This window comes from Zonotrichia leucophrys, chromosome 2 (genome assembly GCF_028769735.1).
Source record: "Zonotrichia leucophrys gambelii isolate GWCS_2022_RI chromosome 2, RI_Zleu_2.0, whole genome shotgun sequence".
Classification (NCBI taxonomy): domain Eukaryota; kingdom Metazoa; phylum Chordata; class Aves; order Passeriformes; family Passerellidae; genus Zonotrichia; species Zonotrichia leucophrys.
In genome coordinates this window covers 61,935,447-61,956,922 of record NC_088171.1, presented here as the reverse complement: position 1 = coordinate 61,956,922, position 21,476 = coordinate 61,935,447, and the positions used below count along the sequence as shown (strand labels likewise).

General features: G+C 38.0%; 1 protein-coding gene across 7 annotated transcripts in view; it reads left to right on the top strand.

Annotated features, from left to right (window-relative positions):
* CDKAL1 (CDK5 regulatory subunit associated protein 1 like 1) overlaps positions 1 to 21,476 on the top strand; it is a 380,595-nt gene that overhangs the window by 257,217 nt on the left and 101,902 nt on the right. For all 7 annotated transcript variants that reach the window (XM_064705180.1, XM_064705176.1, XM_064705178.1 and 4 more), the window contains one exon: positions 17,513 to 17,693. In XM_064705180.1, the coding sequence (XP_064561250.1) occupies positions 17,513 to 17,693 (181 nt within the window). The remainder of the gene's footprint in view (positions 1 to 17,512; positions 17,694 to 21,476) is intronic.

The window sequence follows — 21,476 nt, the reverse complement described above, 5'->3', positions numbered from 1 at the left end:
TTCTTTTAGTATAGTTTTAATATAATATATATAATAAAATAATAAATCAAGCCTTCTGAAACATGGAGTCAGATCCTCATCTCTTCCCTCATCCTAAGACCCCTGTGAACACAAACCGTCACACACAAACCAATACACCTTTCTGTGGGAAAAGGGAGTCCTTAGTGCCATTTATCATAACATAGTGAACAGAAGTTAGTGCTTTGCTAGAGTGTTTCAGAGTGTTGTACAAAAAGAATGTCCTAGTTATCTAGATTTTGTTTTCAAAAATGTTAAAATTTTATATAAAAGATCAGACGTGATTTTGTTAATATTTACAGTCCTGCGTTGTTTATGTTTTAAATATCATATAGAGTTAATGGCAGTAAGTCATAACATGCTTTGCTGCTGCTGGTTACCTTAGATAATTTAGCTATATTTTCTACTGAATGCAAATTTGTGAGGTATTTTGAGAGTTTTCATCATTACAAGAATAGAAGAAGCTGAAGTCTGTCTCTTAACGTATGTTTTCACAAAATACAGCTTTTACTTGACAGCATTTAAGTGAAGTACAGTAATTATGACATTAAGTGATGGGATAATATTTCTGTGTTTTCATTAATAATGCAAATAAACATATTTTTTTCTTAAGGCAAATGTTCAAATAATTCTTAAGAACAAGAAATTGTTTTGTTGATTGAACTAAATGTGCATTGAAACAGTGATTATGTTAGTACAATGACAGTGGCAGGGGATTTTAAATTCTCTTTTTGCAATAACCATCTCTATGGGATATGTTCCCATCCCCTGCATAGACTTTGCACAGAAATTAATTGTTCCTTCCATTAGACTTCTGGAGCATGCAGAAGTTAACTTTGAGCATTCTCCTTTCACTTTTTAACTCTGTCACAAAAGCCTGTTTCACATCCAGTTTAAATCATCTTTTAATACTTTTGATGAATTCTTGGTATTAATTTATCCTTTCTTTTTAAACTTCTATCCTGAGATTTTTCCCCTGATCTGCTAGGGTTTTTTCCCCTTGAAACAAGAATGTATTTAATAACCTGGTATAAATATGACTTTTCTTATTTACCAGAATGTTGGTTTTGGATTTTCTAAATTTTATGATGGACTTCCTTCATAAATAAATAAAATGCCTTTATTGTATTTACTTTTATTTTATTACTTTTTTATAAGGGGAAAAACATATTGCATCTAAATACCTTATCTTTCTGATAATTGAGCCCTGAGCCAGAAACTCCCAATGGCATCTTCCAAGTATTTAATTCCTAAATTCAGTTTTGTCAAGGAAATCACAGTGCAAGTTCTCAATTACTCCAGTAGCACCTGCATTGCCTCCACAGAAAGGCAATGAAGGCAATGGTGAGGCACAGCCTCAAGGTGTGTGCTCTCCTTGTGCAGCTTTCTGCCAAGCTCTGAAACCCAAAGCGGGCCCAAAGAAGTGTTTTTGCTGTGGGAAGTGGTGCCTTTGCAACTTTGATAAATGCTCATAGCCCACGGTTATACTGAGATGCCATTGTTGCACCCTGTAGGCTGCCACAGTTAATGCAAATTTACCTTTATCACCAAAACAAGTTTGTTCTGGAATTATTAGCTGTGATTCTGGAGGACGGGATTTTAAAGTCTTGCATCTTTCTATTTACTTTTGCACACATACAATGGATTTTAGGCCTTGCGTTATCTTTTGGGAGTTCACTACCATCCTTGTCTGTGAAGGTAGCGTGTGTTTTAGCTGGAAGGGAAAAAGGGATTTGAGCTCTCATCACTGATTCTCCTTTTGTTCCTGTTTTCTATAAAGGCAAGGGTAGCCCATGTAGTACTTCTGAAGTCCTTCTCCAAGGAGACATCCAACATTCAGCTATTTTAGGAAAGCCAATGTGCCTTACTTTTCTTCTTAAACCTCCTGCTTTCCTTTGCAGATACTTATTTTGTATCCTACCTGCATTTCACCTTCTGTATGTTAGGGAAGAGCCCTAAAGAGCAATCCATGAAGATCTTGTATCTGGTGATGAAGAGTTCAGGCAGGTTGACAGATACCTGAGGCTCTCACAGTAGATGAGAGGAATGTTACAAAGTCATGAATAGGGTTCATCTGCTGCTTCTTTAATAGCTCCTTGAGTTAAACCTCACACAACTACACTCTGCATCATACCTTTGTATTTTTTATATGTGAAGTGGACATTTGAAACCACTGACATGTTTGCTAAGTGCTCCTGTGCCCAGCAAAAAGCTGCATTTGCCATAGCTCTCCTTCAGTCTTGGTTCATTTAGAGACACAATGTGCCCATCTTTGGATTTTCCATACTCTCGGATTGTTTGCAGTGACTGCCAGAGTCCCTCTGAGGAAGAGAGGTTATTTACTTGCCCGTAAGATTTTACTTTGGGGTATGCTCTCTGCACATTTAGTCCTTCCATTTAGCTGTGTTCCTTGCTTAGATCAAATCGGGGCACTCTGAGGAGGTCTGGTCTGCTCCTGTTACTGCATGAACTACTGGCTGACAGATGTGGGCCTGAAAGATGTTTCTTTGGATACTGCTGACATAAAACATCATAGTTCAGTGCTTGCTTACACCACCTTGTGATGACATGTAGGTGACTCATCTTCTCTGGTCTATAGGTAGATAACTGGTCTTTGCCTTCTCCTTAGAATATTTCTTCTCTGTTATTTTTTATTAACAGCAAGCTAGATGCCAAAGAAATTTTTTTTATTGTTACTGTTTTCAGGGTTCAGTTTTTCCCTAAAGGGAGAAATACTAGCATTTAAACCTATTAGGCTGAAAAATGGGGTATGTTCTAGAAGAAAAATACAAGAAAATGAGAACTGTAAAATGTAATGAATATTTTCAAATTTTTTTTTCCTGATAAGGCAGAATCCTCTAAAAACCTTTAGAGAAATGCTAACTACTATGTCTTCTACTCAGCTGATAAGAAAATCCAACCTACTGAAATTCCTAGAACTTCAACGCTGGCACTGACACAGAAGGAAAGGAGGTGTTGTGAATTACAAAGACTTGCAATAGATCACAGAGGAAAAAATATTTTTCATTAATGGACTCAAAGGTTAAATCAATAAATAATTTCTGAAGTTATTCTATGTTTTTCTACCTACTTTAAACATGTCTGAAATTCCCACCCACATGGAATAAGGATTTTCAGAATGCTGTTACATAGATGGTAGTTTTCTATCAGTTGCACAATATTCTCTCCATAATGAATGAGTTTAAATTGTTTGAGATACAGCCTGTTTCATCCTTAATGATCCTAATTTGCTACTTCAGAGTTCCTTTTATACCATGCCTTCTGTTTTCTTAAGGTTGAAAAGCCAGTGTCTGTGTTAGGCCCAACACGTTACACCCAGACACTGGATTTCAGCTTGGGAATTTAGTTTTTGCACCAGCCTTGTGGATCTTGCTGCCTAAGAACTCTTCATATTTTGTGCTGGTATTGCAGAGCCAAAAGGGCACTGTTGAGCCTGGCAGGCATTTGACAGGTTTTCCAGGTTCTTTAACTGATGCCCAAAGGCTATTGTGGAACATTGTGTGATTTGATAAAATTGGTTTCAGTGATACAGTCTGAATGCACACACTGCTGTTTCCACTGAATTTATTCGATTCCATTTTTATATTCTACTCCCTCTGTATCGTACTTTGAGTAGTTTATAAAATTATTCATTACATTTAAGTGGGCTTTAGCAGAAGGAGTTCATGGTAATGATTACATTCAAACTTGTGTTCAGCTTGCAAAATTGAGTAGTTATAACCACCTTATTTTATTCATTTGAGACATTTTTTCAGTTCCCTCTGTATTGATTTGATTTAATTCTGCAATTTTAGCCTGCTCCAGAAATTTGTTGGCTTTTGGGGAGGTCTCTTCTCCGGCAAATTGTAATATGATTTTCTGATTAGAATGTTGGGAACCTCAGGAAAAACATTTTTTTTTTCATGGCTGTCAGTCTTGCTATCAATATCTCTGTCTTTGTTTTTATACTCATCTCTTTAGTGACAAAAGTTTTCAATTTTTTCCTTTATCAGAACTATTAGATTTAATATTCCCATTTGATGACATCACCAATGTCCTTTCATAATGATGCTTTTGAAGGCTTTCAATTCTCTTCCATTTCCTTCTTAAGTATTGCTTTTTTAACTTTTACCAACTCTCTAGGGACTGGTGCTAGTTCCTGAGCAGTTGCCTTGCTCCATCCTGATTCTTATTTAGTTTTCAATGGTAAGTGTCCTGCCCAATTTACTAATTGCGCAATCTTCATAGACTCTGTTTGGGTTCTGGGACTTCATGTGCCAGGCCTTTCTGTCTTACCATGTCAAGACAGAAAAAAAATATTTCCCTTAATATGTTATGTCCCATAACAATTAGGGGACGTCCCCTTTACCACCACATTTAGATATTACTCCTGTGCTTTGAATCACATTGGTAAACCCAGTTGGTACTGATCCTGTCTGTTACCTAATTACATGTATTCATATATGAGACAGAAGTTACTCATCTCAGTTACATCTTTATTCATCTTCTACTGCTATTAAATTTACTGAAACCTTATTCCCTAAATACAATTTTCATACATTACCTATCCAATGTTAATGGTTCAATGATGCCAAAGATCTTTAGTTGCCATAATTGGTATGCTGTCATATCTTTGAATTCTTCATAAAACATACTTTTAATTTTGTCTTTGATGATTCTTCAGTGATAACAGCATATTTTAGTTTTGTGCTAATTCTCTTTTAACTTTCAGGCACGGGCAGGTCAAATCAGGTAACTGCTCACAACATCAAATTTCCTTAATTATTTCTCCACAGTATGAGTTTTTTAACTCTGAGAACTTCATTTTCTGGCTATGTTACTACTTTACAATGTAGAAGCACATTTACATGGTGTGTTTCTCAGTATAACAGAGGACATCTGACAAATGCAAGGCCAAAATATTTCAGGTGACCACCTTCCAGCCTTTTGTTGTAATAGTTGTGGTTTCATTATCTTTTCCAAAGTTCTGGATTTTATTTGGACTTCATTAATAGCTTTGTTATTATTACTTAGTAATACCTCTTCTCATATTGACATGCAGTATTCCTTTTATGTTTTTCTGAAATTTTTTAAAATTTCCCACTTAGTAACCCTACCCTTAGACAGCAAAGTGAATGGATTGCTTGAATGGATTAAGATTTGTGGCTGTGTACAGCCTGTCAGAATGCTCAAAAAGAAAGGCCCCTAAACTTCTACACATTTAGCAGTCCTTTATTTTATTTAAAGCTTTTTACTGTGACAATAAACACTAATAATGTTATGGTAAGCTATCCTAATTGTCAGTATTAAGGTATCTGCAACTTGGTGACACACTGAAAGTGAAGTAGTTCACTGAACTGAACAGAGAGAAATGGATAAGAGCTTCCCTGAGGCAACAGTGTCCATTGATTTTGTATTGTTTTAACTTTGTCATTGGCAAGCTAACAGTCTACATTTAAAATACCATCTTTTCTTCTCCTGACTTTGCCTCTGATGTCCCCTATGTGTTGTTTGGTGTGCATATATGAATCTGAATGTCCTTCAAAACTTTTGAAGGAATGCATGCATTAATTACTTCAGTTAACCCCAATATTCTAAACTGATTCTGTCTTTTACAAAGAAATGTTCTTAAATTACTGGCAATTCTAGGCAAAGGAAGCTGCTGCCAAAACTATACAAACATGAAGTGTGTAAGAACCTGGCTGGTTGAGGCCATTCTTCTAAGAGGTTAACTAGGTACTGTTAGAAAACTATTCAGGAACTGTTAACTGAGAGGTTAACTGGGAACTGGTAACTGTTTTAGAGCTGATTTCCTGGTGATTTTGCTTTTTCTGCCTAGTGTCCTCAAGCAACATAGCAGACTAAGCCCATTTCTCCACTTGGAAGAGAAGCCATAATATTTAGCTTTAAATTGTGTCTTAGTAACTGACACATGAAATAATATTTTATTTTTATGGACCAATCCCGTATAATCTCTTGTATTCTGAACTCACCTGCTGTTTGGGTATACCTGAGAACAAAACAGACCCTTCTCACAGCCATTCTGCTACCTTCCAGTTAGCCAAGTGAACTGTCCTGGCTCATAAAAATGGATATTATTTCTAGTGTGATTTCTTTAAATTCAGATTGTTATCAGAGAATGTCATGAATGGGATGAGACAGTGATCTGCAGATGGTGTTTGTTGTGTACTGTCACTCCACTGATGCCCATTACCTTAACAGTCGTGCCCAGTTCTTTTTGAATATTGTTTCGATTATATTTTTTAATGAATGAATGAATGAACAATTCTTTATACATGCCCTTTGAAATATTTATTTCATAATTTCTTTAAATTTATTCTTGCAAGGTAAATTCTCTGTTTCCCAGTGATCCAAGTTATATTGCATTATGCTGATTGAAGTATGATTATATTGAAATATAATTAACTTTATCTTATCACACTTTAATTAGTAAAGCACACTGGATTTCTTTGAAGTTAAGCTCATGGGTTTTGGCTTAATAAGGAAATAGCATTGCTTGTGAGTGTGAAGTGTTACCTCTGAAAATATAATTCTGAAGCTATATAGGTGGTGTGTTCTGAGTACATCCCAATCACCGTGTCACACTTTGGTCTGAAGTGTTAAGACCATATAGTCACATTTGCCAATGGATCATGAAATAAAAATGAAAACTTTGAAGTTACATGATAGCAGCTTTCAATCTTTGTGGAGTAGGGAGGATGTTATTGGAATTTTGACCTAAATACTACACTTTGAGAAATATTTTATCATTATTCAAATTTGCTTTTTGTGCTGCTGATAGGAGTAGTAGTTCCCTGTGCAACCCCTTTCCTGTATATACATTGCTTTCTAAGAGGAAAAAAGAAAGTTTTAGAGAGGTGACAGTAAAGGGTTTTGACCTACTAGATACTTGATACTTGAGAGATGCTGGCTCTGAAAAATTCACATTTAAGAATGTGTAGGAATGTACATCAAAAACTGTCTGGTGTAAAATTGTAGCATTGTTTATTTAGAGTACATGAACTGTGATTTAAATGCCTCTAGCTAATATTCAGGAAAACTGTTTATGGCTGCTAAAGCCTTGCCCCAGACAACCTGCCTGCTGCTCTGTTAAAACTGTGACTCTCAGGTTTAATTATAACAACACGTTCTGCAAGTACTCTGTTGATAAGGGTGTAGCAAAGAAGCTGCTGTGTTTTGAGTGATCAGCTGGTGTGGGAAAAGTTCTGTTTCATTAGGTACTTTGAAAATGGAATGGGGGTTACATCAAATTTAATGCACGTCATGCCTATGTTTTTAACTGCTATTTCCTTCAGTGTTGATCCTTTCCATGTTGATGTTTGCAACTGGAGAACTTTTTGTGTGATGATTTCTCACAAAGTTGTAAGACAGAAAAAAGATCCAGTCAGTTTGTTTGTGTAGGTTGTGATGTGAAAGAATTGTGTCTCTTTTAAATCTATCAGCTGTTTGGGGGGAACTCTTTCAAACTGTGCATGTGTTTTTCAAAATCTTCTTTGTTTTAATGTATGTCTTGCCATTCTCTGCTCTTTCCCTGTGCTGCAGAAGTTGTTAATGTAAATGATCTTGAACCAACACCTTGGAATAAAACATCTGTCCTCTTGGCAATTTTATTTCCTCATTTTTTTTAAATCTTGATTGGTTCTTGGTTTTGCTTCAGACAGAAATCTTACATTCTCTGTTAAAGTCTTGCAACTTGTCCTACTGCTACTCCTCCTTTGACTTCTTCAGTTCCCCTTTACCACCACATTACTGACTTTGTCCTGTCTTTGAAATATGCTTGACCTTTTTGTTTTCGCTTCTAGTTTATTTATTTTTTGAAAACTTATTTCTGTCTTGTCCCATACCTTGTGTAAGTTCCATTACTTTTTGCTACCTGTTTACTAGAAAACAAATTAACCAAACCTGAAAGAAAACTATTAAAAGCAGAACATTTATCTAAATTCTAGAACTATTTTAAGAGATTTTTATCTTGCTATGCTTGTATTGTTACATACTGTCAGTGCCCCTCGTAAAAAGGATCGGTTACAATGAGCAACGTTACTGTAAAGACTAACAGAGATTATCAGAGGTGTGGCAGATCTTCACACAAAGGAAATTAAGGACTCTTCATTCTGGAAAATGCTAATTGAGAGGGACTAGAACAGAGGTCAGTAAAATCATGAAGAGCACTGAGAAGGTGAACAGAGTTGTTACTGGTCTCTCCCAGCATAACAATTAGGGGACGTCAGATGGAATTAGCACATGGAAGGTTCACTGGATATTTTTTTGTTTCAAATGGTTTTGCTATGGAGGGGTTTAGATTCAAGGAGAGACTTGTTGACAAGTTAATAGAAAAGAAATCCATCAGAAGCTGTTAGTTACAGAAATATCTTTCTGATAAAACCCAGTTGGAAGGACAAAGGGATACTGGGGGGGGGCTCAACATCCAAAATGCTTCCCTGGGCTACTTCTGATACCCACTGCTAGGACTAGATTGCTGGCTTAGATGGACCTCTGGACCAGTATGTCTTATCTTCAAGATCCCTGAAACATTGAGGACTGTAGATTATAGACTGGTGAAAAGACATGTTCAGAAATATTTTTTTTTTAATTAGCATTTGTTAATGGAGCCCTGCTTGCAATTTTTTAATTTAGTTTCATCATGCCAAAAAGGCATGCTAATAATTTTGTTTTGTATGCCTGATTTCTGTGTCAGAGTGAAGAGCTAAATGACTGTCACTGAAACAGACGTGGATGGGTCCTCAGAGCCCAAGACATTTAGTACTGGTGATAAGCATTGTGTCAGACTGAGAAAAAGTATATCATATTCTCTGCTGCTCATGGCTGAGATCCTATTATTTCTGACCATGCCTGACAGCTCTAATGTTAAAATGTGAAGGGTCATAGAAAATTAGTGTAATTTTCAATGGCTGCTTTAGAGCAGCAAACATTAAGTCAGTTCCCAAGAACAGTTCCCTGGTGCAACCCTTAATAAATTCAAACTTTATTTTTAGGGATGACCTTTAGTAATGCGAGCCTTGATCCATTGAGATGCTGTTCACTTTTGATGCATCTCCAAATCCCTTTTTTATGCATTTTAAATCAACACATGCTTATTCTGAATTTATGTGTGTGGATAGACGGAGAGATGTAATTTAAACACATCTGTTCAAATATGCATTTCAGATCAACTTGGTGCCGGTTCTCATAATACGGCTGAGTTTTTGACGGGTATTATATCCCTAAAGTACACAGCAGATGGTATTTATTAGAGATTGAATGGAAATGAAGTTTAAGGGTGTTGAGCTTTTTGTCTTAAGTCGCTCATTTTTTAATCATAAAACAATAATGATCTGAAGTTATAAATCTGTAATGAAGTTCTATAAAATGTTTATTGTTTATGGGGAGAGAAAAACACCTTATAGTTGAATTAAGTTGGTCCAAGCCTTAACTGTTTGGTTTTTGGTTTGGGTATTTTGGGGTTGGTTTTTTTTAAGGAAAATTGATAATGGGGAGTATTATAATGCTTCTCCTAAACCATTTGGGCTGCATCTAGTAGGAACACTGGCAACCTTCACGATAATTGTTTGAAGAGAGTAAAACCATGTGTACCCTTTCATCCTCAGGCAGTGAGCCATGCTAATTATGAGATATGCATTTTATCTAGGTCACTATTCCCTGGTAACGAGGACAGCCCAGTGCCTACTCGCACAGAGTCCTCACACCTTTACCTTCTGAGTTGTGGAAATCTGAAAGCTGAGTTGTGGAAATCAGGTCTGCTTGCTGCCTCCAGGTGTCATTCACCCCATTTTCTGAAAGAAGTCTTCTGGGGGCAGGAAGTGGGTTGGGAAAAGAGCAGTCATTAAAAAATACCTGTTCTCGCTCTCAGTTAAACTCTGAGAGCTGTTGGGTTGTGCTTCTTAATCACAGATACAAATCTACAGCCCGTTTAAGGTGACTTACATCAAAACCACAAACTACCCCAAATTCAAGCCCAACATATTAAGCTGCACTTGTAAATCTGTTGGACACTGCTGCAGATCACAAAGCTCAGGTGTAACGTGTTCCCCATGGAATCACCAAAGGGAGTGGCTTTGAGTGCTCTGGCAGGTGTGGAATGAAAAAAGCTGGATACATCCCCTGACTCTGTAGCTGTAAGGCTGGACTTACTGTGTAGTTTCTGCTACCTGTGAAGTTTGAAGTGTTTCACTATGATCCACCTCCAAATTAACTGGTAGGATTTAATGGTCTTGCCAGCCATTTTCCCAGGTGTACATACCTTCCTTCAGGGAAATTTGCAAGAATACTCTGAAAAAATATGTGAGGTTTTCTCTGTGGTCGTGTCTGGCTTTCATTTCTCTGTTTTATTGTTTTTTAATCAAAGCAAGCATATAAACAATATGGCACTACATTTTTTTTTCTGGTTTGTTGTGTCTTGGGCATCAATTTCAGGCAGATATGATCCAAGCTGTGAAAATAGGTTTAAAAAAAAGTATTAAAATTATGCTTTATACACATATAAACAGAATAGATTTATTAAATATCTGATAGTATTTGTTGCCTCAATAGTTGAGTAAAAAGTGTGTTGGCTTATAAATGAAGCCACTTAAATACTTTCATATGCAGTATCAACCTAGTTACCTTTTTTGCTTTAATTTAGCCAAACTGAGGTGAAGCAGAACTGATTTGTGAGACAAACTGGAATTGTCTTACACAGTAATAGAGAACATATTGACATTTGAAATAAGATAATTTCTTATATAATTCCTATATAAATTCTCCTGAATAATAATGTTCATGATATATATATATAGCTGCATTTTAATAAGGTGTTTTACCAAAGTATAATTTATATCTGGCCATAAGGCCAATATGTTATCATTTAAGAGACTTTACACAGAAGTGTTTATGACATACCTGTTGTCATTAAACCAAGGTACTTTCCAGTTTTACTCCATGTGTAAATCAGTTCAGCAGTTGACATGAGGATTCAAAAGAACTTGTTTTTCTGACACAGAGGTTCTGAACTCACACATCCTGGACTACTTTTAAACACATGTGGAAAAGATTACTAAGAAAAACATTTTCAGTGGATATCCATTTATTAGATGCCTGTTCATCCATTGTGTAATTTAGGGTAAATCATAAATGGGAGAGGATGAAGAAATGCATAAATTATGTTCAGGTTTAGTCCCCCAACTCCAGACACTTAACTTAGGAGTATATTGTCCTGTGCTGCATTCTTAATCCATAGAGAGAGAGAGAGAGAGAGGGGGGCACTGGGGGATTTCAGAACAGAAACAGGCTGAATTCCTTTCTCAAAGTGTGGGGATTTTTCCATGGCTTAATCCTCAGGTTAATCTCCATCTAGCCAAGAGAGAAGCAGGGTGAAGTTTCCTGTTGTTCCTAGACAGTGCTTCCAGCTGAGCAGTCTGTTTCTCTTGTGCTAGCTCCAGTTGGTGTGACTCCTCAGTGTGCCATTAAAGTTGAAGTCAGAAATCCCACAAGACTAGGCCTGATGGAGAAAAGAGAAAGAGGGGGTGAAAAGGGCTTCTGGAAGACTGTGTGTGGTCACTGGAAAGATGCAAACACATCCTTCAGCTCCAACACAAAATGGCACGTTGAGATGCCTGTTAGGCTCTGTAAATACACTTGAAATGCCAACTCAGATACCTTCAAATTATTTCATCCATTAACCCCATTTCATGTTCTCTGAATAGGCTTGTACTGCAGAAGCACTCTAAAATATAAAATAATGTATGATGCTGAAATAACATTTCAGAGTAAACTAGTTTTATTTTCATAAAAATTCTGGTTTTTTCCTAACATTTTTAAGTGCAAATTTCTAATTGATGAATCAAGAAGTTGCTAGGTCATCACACTTTTTGTTTTTACTTCAATTACTATAGGTTACACAGGGTGTTCTCATACCCTTCTGTAAGACTACAGTGTTTTCTTTTCATTCATATTGCTATTTATTCTAATCCATTATTTTTTAATCTAAAATTCAGTATTTTGTTAAACTGTAAGGGGTAGAGATAGCTGGTCTTGCTTAAGAGCAAGTTGGTGGCTTTAAGTAATTTCTGGATTTAAGTGTTAATTGCTGAAATGGAAGTGGGAAGAATATGTGATCATGCAAAAGAATTTCAAGTGGTCATGTGAGTAGCTAAAGGTGACAATTTTAGCTGCTTTACATAATTTCTTCCCGGAATGTGGATTTGGTTTGTAATGGTTATTGCTAAAGGGAATGTTTTATGTAGCTAAAACACATGAAATGGTCCATGTAACAAGTGAATCCTAAACATTTTTACAATTTTGCTGCTGCTTTTCTGAGAAGTCTTGCTCTGTGGGGGTGATGATGGGGGCGGGGGAGTGGTCTTACTGTTTTATTTTTGTCAGCTTTTATCCCTTTTATCTTCTTTCTAAGTCACTTGTCCATGACTTCACTTCTAGGCACCAGTCAGTTCCTCAGGTCTGATTTTTTTCTCTGACCCCAGAGACTGATTTGGTTCCTCTTCAGGTAGAGGGCAAGATGTTGCTTTTCTTCGGTATTCTTTCAAACACATCTTGTTCTTCCTTTCTGTGAGGTTTGGATACCTGTGCTGTCAGCACTTGCTCATGGGTGTGTTGGCCCTTACAGCATGTCATGGTTTGACCAGGAAGAAGTGGGAATTCTGGGAAGCTGTGGTCAAACCAATGAAGGTTTTGAGTTTCATACTGACACCTGGTGTAGCCAGTGGGGTTTGGACACACCTCTGAGAATACACAGGGGTTAAAAGCAAAGCACTGCCTTAGCACTTCTTCTTTGGACCTCGTCGGGCGAGGAGTTCAGATCTCTCTCCCCCACCCGGCCCGCTGCTGCTGGGCGGGGGAGGGGCCAGCTATGCGGTAAGGCCTGGGGCCTGGACAGAGGGGGCTTCGGGGGGGGGCTCTAAGGATGGAAGGGTAGAGGAGCTCTAAGAGACATCGAGCTCTCGGGCAGCCAGCTCCCTCTCCCCTCCAGGAGAGCAGCCAGCTGGGAGGAGAAGGAGGGAGACTGCCCGGCCGCAGCGGCAGCAGGTGTAAGAGTATTATCGTTCTAAGATAGACAGAGACTGAAACTTTTAACCCTTTCCTTTCATGATTGGGGCCTTACAAAAATGCTAATCCTCCTCGAAGCTGAATAAGAAGGGAGATGAGAGATGAGATGACTTGGCCCGGAGATTGTGGAGATGATTGGATGGGGAGAGATGATTTGGAGTGGCCTTTTGGCTGGACTTTTTCTTGTAGCCATGGACTCAGTTGTTCCTGTGACACAGACTGCATTTAGGGGGAGGCAGTGCCTCAAAACCAGGAGGGTTCATTTGTGAGGACCCCCCGGCCCCAGGGGGTTGGAAAAATATGGGGGGGACAGTTGTCCCAAAAGCAGAGACTGTGCCTTTTTGGAGTGAGACAAGGCATCCTTGAAAGACCACCCTAAAAGCAGCTCTGATCCATGTCTCGGTGGTGAGAGCACTGAGCATGGAAGGAACATGTCACAAGCGGCAAATGGACTTTCCGGGCGGTGCCGAAGTGACAAGGAAGCATCCGAGGTTTTCAGTGTGTTTCCAGAAGCCTATGGAACAAGAAGGACTCCTTTCCTCTTCATGAACTGCAGTTTGAGTATACTAAAGTGTCGTGCCGGGCTGGGCAGTTGGTATTTTTGAGAGAATGTATTGGATTGGGAAAGTCAGGGAGTGGGGAGGAGGAAAAGTGGTTTTTGTAAGGTTTTCAATTTTTTTTTCTTTTCCTTATAGTCTTTCTTATTTTTTCCTGTAGTTTTAGGTATAAAGTGTTATTTATGTTTAAGTTGGAGCCTGTTTTGCTTATTCCTGGTCACATCTCACAGCAGACACCAGGGTGAGGCATTTTCATGGGGGGCACTGGCTCTGTGCAGGCTCAAACCATGACACAGCATCATACTAAAACAGATGTGTCTTCCCTGTAAGGTGAAGTATTTCCTTCTTTTTTGGGTATTCAGAATTTCCCAGGGTGATGGGGTTTGCATTTGCTGGTCTACTTCAGAATGGCAAAACATCAGTCTGCTTGAGTAGAGGGAAGAGATTTATATATATAGAGAAGGAAGAAAATAAGTATTAGGGCTGTTTTATCTTATACATGGCTTTAATAATTCCTCTAATTCATCTTGTTCTGAAATTCCACAGTTTTATTGTAAAGCATATCAATTGAGAGTCAACATATTGCAGAGCTTCTATCCTACACCCTAAAACCCATTTGTGGAAACTGAATAGTTAGGCTAACTGTAAATGAGTTCATGTAATAAATGTTATAGGGGATGTTCAGCAGTGTTTTCTTTGTTTGCTTCAGAATAGATAAGCAGCATTTTGTTTTTATGTGATTTTGGATCATATTTCATAGATGGAGCAATTTTTAAGCATCATCTGAATCAAAGTAATAAAGAGTTTTGTGCTGCTTTCTTTCAGGCTGCCAGAGAAAAGGTCACTTTAATTTTCAAGTGTGTATGTTCCATAATGATATCTTTTTCCCCTCTTTTTTCATTAAGAAATTATGTTTCACGTGTGGAACTAATTGTACATATTTTTGTTCGTCACTGCTTTGAGAAGTCTTTAAGAGCTTGATTTTTGTCATTTTGGACTTTGAGTGAAATCTCATGCTTTTCTCCCCTTTTTAAACTGCTTGTTAAACAATATAATCAGCAGTGATATAAAAATGCACTATGCAATGTCATATTTTAGGCAGTTACACTGGATTGAATTGTAATTAATTGCTGTTGCTGAATACACCATGGTCCTTATTCTCTTTTTGTATCCAGGCTTTTCTTTGTGTGTAATAATTCCATCCAGGAAGAAATCTAATTACTAAGATAATTAACACCTTATCAGCAAATGGAGTTCAGACATTTGTAGAGTTTATGAATTTTTAAAATATGTAATTTCCTTTTAACTGAATGACAACTGGTGTTATGGAGAAAAAGAGCATATTTTATTGTATCTATCTTGATTGGACCTTATAATTCATGTTGCTATAGAAACAACCAGGCCTTTATAAAGGGTGGTATTACTACTACCATTGGTAATAAATGCTTTGACTGCTGCCAATAGTGTCATTAAAATGGATAAAATAACTTCATTATGATGTTTTTTTCAAATGTAGTGAATGTTCTGTTCATGTTCTGAGAAATGGCAGCTGATGTTAGGTGGCATTGGTTTATTAAGTAATGTATAAAAAGAAAGCACTTTCTTCCATGAGCTTACTACTGCTACACAAGATATTTGTGGTATGAACAAAATCATGTTGCAGGGTGTGGTGCTGCTCTCTTCACTCAGTCCTTAAAGATAAGGAATTTCATTGTTACTTGATATCAAGCAGAAGTTCATGTCTTGATCTTTGTCAGTCTTGGGAAAGCAGCAGTGACTGAGGGTGCTGAGCCATCAGCTCTGGGGATTTTTGCTCTTCTGCACAACATCCAGACTGTGCTTCCCACTTAGGGTTGTTGGATCAGGTGCTTGAAAATGTTCAATTTTATAGTGGTTTTAATTTGTTGTTCAAATGCCATCTTTTAACTCAGCTCTGATGATGGAGTCTGAATTTGTGAATTCAAAAAGGAATTGATAGAATTTGGTTTCTTTGCTGGGGATTTTTCATAAGGAAAAGGTGAGAGAAGATTCTAATAATAGATGATAAATTCCTGTGCTACTACCTATATGTCCAGACACATGCTAAAAGGAGGGCAAGGCATTAATATAAGCTCATTGCCAATACTTGCAGAAAAAAACCTTAAGTTTGGGGGAAAAAAAATCACAAAATATATTTACTACCATGTACAATTTGTCTGAAGGCTGGTCTGGTAGGTATAAGCTATGGTCTAATGTTGCACCTAATAAAATTAATAAGAACAGTATTCTCTGCTTTCCTTTTTTGGGGGTCTTTTGCCAACAGGTTTTCCTTTTTCAGTACAACTCATTGTTTCAGGAAGTTTTTCTTTCAGAATTTTTTTCTTTCAGTTATCCAAAATCAAATTTCTTCACTCACTATAATAACAGCATTATTTTTTTTCTGTGGTGTTGTAGTGTTTAATAAGAAATTATAGTTTTCTTTGGCTATTTGAATGCTTTAAAAACGTAATTTGGATTACATGCACTGACATTCACAGTTCTACATTGTCTTAACCGGATGAGGGGAAGGGAAACCTTCCATCCATTTCTTTAGGTTAGAGACAGTCTTGGAGACCCCTTCTTAACCTCGAGTGTGAACTTTGCTTGTGACAGTTGTCTTTATGCCATTCACCCCTAAAACAATCTCTTTCAGCTGTTCTGTTCCCTTGCCTGTGGCCTATATAAGAGCTGTAGTATTATTTAGATTGGAAGGGACCTCTGGAAGACATCTCATCTACTCCCCCTCCTTGAAACAGGGCCAGTTCCAAGTTAGATACCACCAATATTTATATGGAATTCTTAATTTTCTCCAATATTTCCTGCAGTTTATCATTGTTACTTGCAGTGTGGGGTGAACTCTGCATTGTGGAAGCAGTCTCATCTGTGTCAAGAGGGAGCGCTGAGCACTATGTGTTTCTGCCTCTCTCCAGAAGATGCTTATCATTATTCCCACTGTACACAAAGCTCAGCCTGGGTGCAGGCCTTGATGGCTGCTCCAGTGTCTACTGGGGAAAGTGTTCATGGCATGTTCCCACCATGTCCAGGATGGCAGTAGTGGTACAATTTCAACTGGAGCCCCCTAACTTCACCCTCTCCTGTGCGTCCTTCTGTGCCTGTGGGCTGTCTCTGTCAGCTGTGCTGCCTTAACCTGGTGTGCGTGAGGGATCTGCATATTCAGTCCAAGGGGAACGGTTAGGAAATGTTGGCATTGCTTAAATAACAAGAGAACTCACTGCCTGTGCATGCAAACTTAAGTATTTTGTTTTCCTTTTAAAGCAAGGCATAGGCTGATGTTTTAGAATACTGAGTTAATTTTTAAGTTGTAACTAAAGATGTATTTTTGGCTCCTGAGCCAATTTTGTTAAATTTGCTAGGTGATATGGCATGCCAGCCCCTCTTTCAGATACCCTGTTCTACTTTGATAGCAGCCTTATAAAACATTAAATAGTTGACATTTTCTAGTGACTGAGTCTCAAAAGGTTTGCATTTTATGGATTAAGCAATCAGAATTCAAGAAGTAACAAGGTGTTCTGATTACCTCTAAATTTGATTGAAGGAAGAATTGATCCAGATGTTTTCACTCTTCTGTCACAATCCTAATCCAGTATTTGCTGCAGTATCTTCTATTACTGTGCTCTCAGCTGAGCACCAAATGCATTTCTCATTACCAAACAATGGTGTTAAAATCTTTTTTTCCCCCAAGATCCTTGTAGGTCTCAATTTCTATAGATAAAGTTGAGGGTTATATGTCTATGTACACTAGCTTTTAAGGAGCAAGACTTCTACTTGCTCAGTTAACCCAGTCCTCAGTTAAGTGTTTCTTTCTACTTCCTTTACAGAGTGCCTGGAATAACAATTGCTACAGACATCATCTGTGGATTTCCAGGAGAGACAGATGAAGATTTTCAAGAAACTATGAAACTTGTAGAACTGTATAGGTTTCCAAGCTTGTTTATTAATCAATTCTACCCACGTCCAGGAACCCCAGCTGCAAAAATGCCTCAAGTTCCAGCTGCAGTGGTAAGATGCATTTTCAGACGGCTTTAATACATAAAGCATGTACATAAAAATGTACATTTTCTGCAGAACTGTGCCACATTCAAGTGAAGGATTTTTTCAGCCTGGTAAGGGAAATGATGCTAGGTTAGACCACTGAATGTGTTTTCATATATAAATGACTGTTCAGATTGTGAGGAAGGGTAATACTGTGGTTACACTGAAGATCTTGTCTGCTTTCTATCAAGTTTGGGGTAAATGACTACCAAGAGTAGTAGCTGATTGTTTACACATAGTAATATTTTCCATTTTAAGACTTCTGTGACTCCAGCATTCTCAAGCTTATTGTGAATAATTATACAAAGAATTAATAACAGTGATAATCTCTGATTTAGTTGTCAAATATTAAATTCACAGGCCACTTTCTTGAGACTGCCCTTATGCACTGCTCATTTACTTCCTTCAGCCTGCAGGTTAAAGGCCATTAGTTTAATTCCTTCCTTCCTTCCTTCCTTCCTTCCTTCCTTCCTTCCTTCCTTCCTTCCTTCCTTCCTTCCTTCCTTCCTTCCTTCCTTCCTTCCTTCCTTCCTTCCTTCCTTCCTTCCTTCCTTCCTTCCTTCCGCCACTTCCTTCCTTCCTTCCTTCCTTCCTTCCGCCACTTCCTTCCTTCCTTCCGCCACTTCCTTCCTTCCGCCACTTCCTTCCTTCCGCACTTCCTTCCTTCGCACTTCCTTCCTTCCGCCACTTCCTTCCTTCCTTCCTTCCTTCCTTCCTTCCTTCCTTCCTTCGCCACTTCCTTCCTTCCTTCCTTCCTTCCGCCACTTCCTTCCTTCCGCCACTTCCTTCCTTCCGCCACTTCCTTCCGCCACTTCCTTCCGCCACTTCCTTCCGCCACTTCCTTCCGCCACTTCCTTCCGCCACTTCCTTCCGCCACTTCCTTCCGCACTTCCTTCCGCCATTCCTTCCGCCACTTCCTTCCGCCACTTCCTTCCTTCCTTCCTTCCTTCCGCCACTTCCTTCCTTCCTTCCTTCCTTCCTTCCTTCCTTCCTTCCTTCTTCCTTCCTTCCTTCCTTCCTTCCTTCCTTCTCCTTCCTTCCTTCCTTCCTTCCTTCCTTCCTTCCTTCCTTCCTTCCTTCCTTCCTTCCTTCCTTCCTTCCTTCCTTCCTTCCTTCCTTCCTTCCTTCCTTCCTTCTTCCTTCCTTCCTTCCTTCCTTCCTTCCTTCCTTCCTTCCTTCCTTCCCTCCCTTTCCTTCCTTCCTCCCTTCCTCCCTTCCTTCCTCCCTTCTCCTCCCCCTCCCTCCCTCCCTCCTCCTCCCTCCCTCCCTCCCTCCCTCCCTCCCCCTCCCTCTCCATCTTAAGTTCCAAACTGTTTTTATAAAGTAGGTACATGGCTATTGATTGTATTTTGCTAGATATAAATAGCTATTTATAAGCAATAATGATAGCAATCATATCAGAAGGCATGGTTTGATTTATTTCAAAAAAATTGAATTTGTTATTTTTGTAATCTGAATCTCAAAACAGGAAAGTATACAAGATTGATGCCTGTAGTAATTCAACTCATTACTGTATCATTTTTGTGGGCATAAATAACATTTATATTTCCTTTCAGTGTAAGAATGAAAGTCAGCCAGCAATGTAAATCAATTTAAATGAAAAACCTATTTCTTTCAATTTATGTATCCTGGTATACCAACACAAAGTCAAAGCAATATATTGGAACTTGTATTCCTTTGCTTATGTGTCTGAAAGCTAAACAAAGTATCTCTGTTTACTCTCAGTATGTACCATGAATTCCATAGGATGTGTCAGCTGCTGGAGACATAAAATAAGATTGTATCTCGCTTTTTCAGTTTGCTGTTTAGTGTAGTAAGCTTGAGCAGTTTATTCATTTATTATAGACTATCTCATAATGGGGAATTGTAAGTTTTCAAATGTAAATGCTTGCTGTTGAAGTAGTCTCCTTAGTGTAAGCAACTCACATGGTTGAATTATTTGTCTTAGTCTTGAAGGCTTTTTAGATATTTTGATATATGAAAAAAGGTTCAGAAATGTAATTTTTGGTGGGTAGGAAGTTTAAAAATCAAAACATTGGTTTGTGTTTCAGGTTTGTATTCCTATGCACAAGTTCTTAAGCATGCCATTTTCACAGGAGGTGCAGAGACCTTAATTTACTCATTCTGTTTAACTGGGTACTTATAGGAAGACAATCTGCAAAGAGATAAATTATTAAAAGAACATTAGCTGGTCTGTAGTTAGAAGTATTACTTGGAAAATGGTAATTGTCAATTTAACCCAGTTTTACATTCTTTCTTCTTATTTGTAGCACTAGTACTTATTGCTTTCAGTGAAATAGAACCTTCAAAGAAGATGGGGCCTCTAATCCAGGGCTGATGAAAATCTGTAATTAATAGATTTTGTTTCTCTTTTTTTCTTTTTTTTTCTCCCTGTAGTCCTTCAAAAATCCTGTGTTATGAGATCCTTTGTTCTTTTATCTCTTAGTAGAAATGGAGAGCAACTAGTCAAACAGAGCAGGAAGAGCTTGTGCTAATCTCCTATGTTTTATATTCACATTACTTCTAGACAGCAGCTGATGGTCTTTCCTGCATTACCAGAAATGGACAGGCATTTTATTTGTTATTTCTTGCTTAGAGTAACTTATGTTTCTCTGCTAGGAAAAGGAAAGTAGCACACAACTATCCACGTTATGCACTCTGACCCTTTCATCTTTTAATGAAATATTATCCACATTAATGAATGGATTTTATTGCATTTGCATTGGGTAAGAAATAGCACATGCACTGGACACAGCTGGTCCGTGCAAGAGCCTCAGTGTGCACTGGATCACCAGGCTGCACTTGGGGGCTTGGTGCTTCCACGAGTGTTCATGACAGTATCCACTGCAGTGGATCTGTTGGTAGCATTTCTATATGGGAAAAGAATTTTGTCTGTACAGATGTTTTTTAAATATCTGTTTAAGAACAGATGCTGAATCTGTGAGCAAGTTATTTGACAACTCTTATTCTTCTTTTCTTCTTTTTTGTTTTTCTGAAGGCTGACTATATTTGCTATGTTATTTCGGCTTTTATATACTTCTGCAGTGGACAAATCCATTGCTAGTTGCAAACTGCTCCATTTTAGTGAGTTCCTCTTCAGCAGCTCTGACTCAAGATGGCTTTGGTGATTCTGCCCAAGTATCACAGCTGCAATAATAACATACTTGTCCTGTCAGTTCCTTTTAGATTAGCTTTTTTTGGAAGACTTTACCACTTCTAGAGACAATCTGTAGAGTATGAAGCATGGTAATATTTAGTACTTATATATTTTTAGTGGATGGTTTTGATGATGATCTTAAATATAATTGCCTTTTGGGAGAAAATCCTCATTTGAGATTATTTGAATAGAAAAAACAATCAGTAGGTCAACATGGAATCATCCCTCCACATAGATAATTTATCTCTGAAAGCCTTACAGGCACCAATATTTTGCTAGAAGGGCAGATGACACTAATCCAGATGGACATTTCTGCCACCATAAATTCAGAAAAGACAGCTAAGGCTGCAGGCCTTTCTTATTTCTCCTGGAGAAAAAATATCCATGGAGAATCAGACATCTGTCTGAATGGTCTCATCATTTAATAACCATCAATTAGATTATGCTTACCACAAACACTCTTTCCAGTATAGAGAAAAGTCAAAACAGACCTAGACATGATTTTTTTTTTTAAGAAGCAATTATGGTAATGCTGAGTCATGGGCATGGTAAATGAGCCAAGACGTTGTCCAGAACTTAAATGCTACCCAATT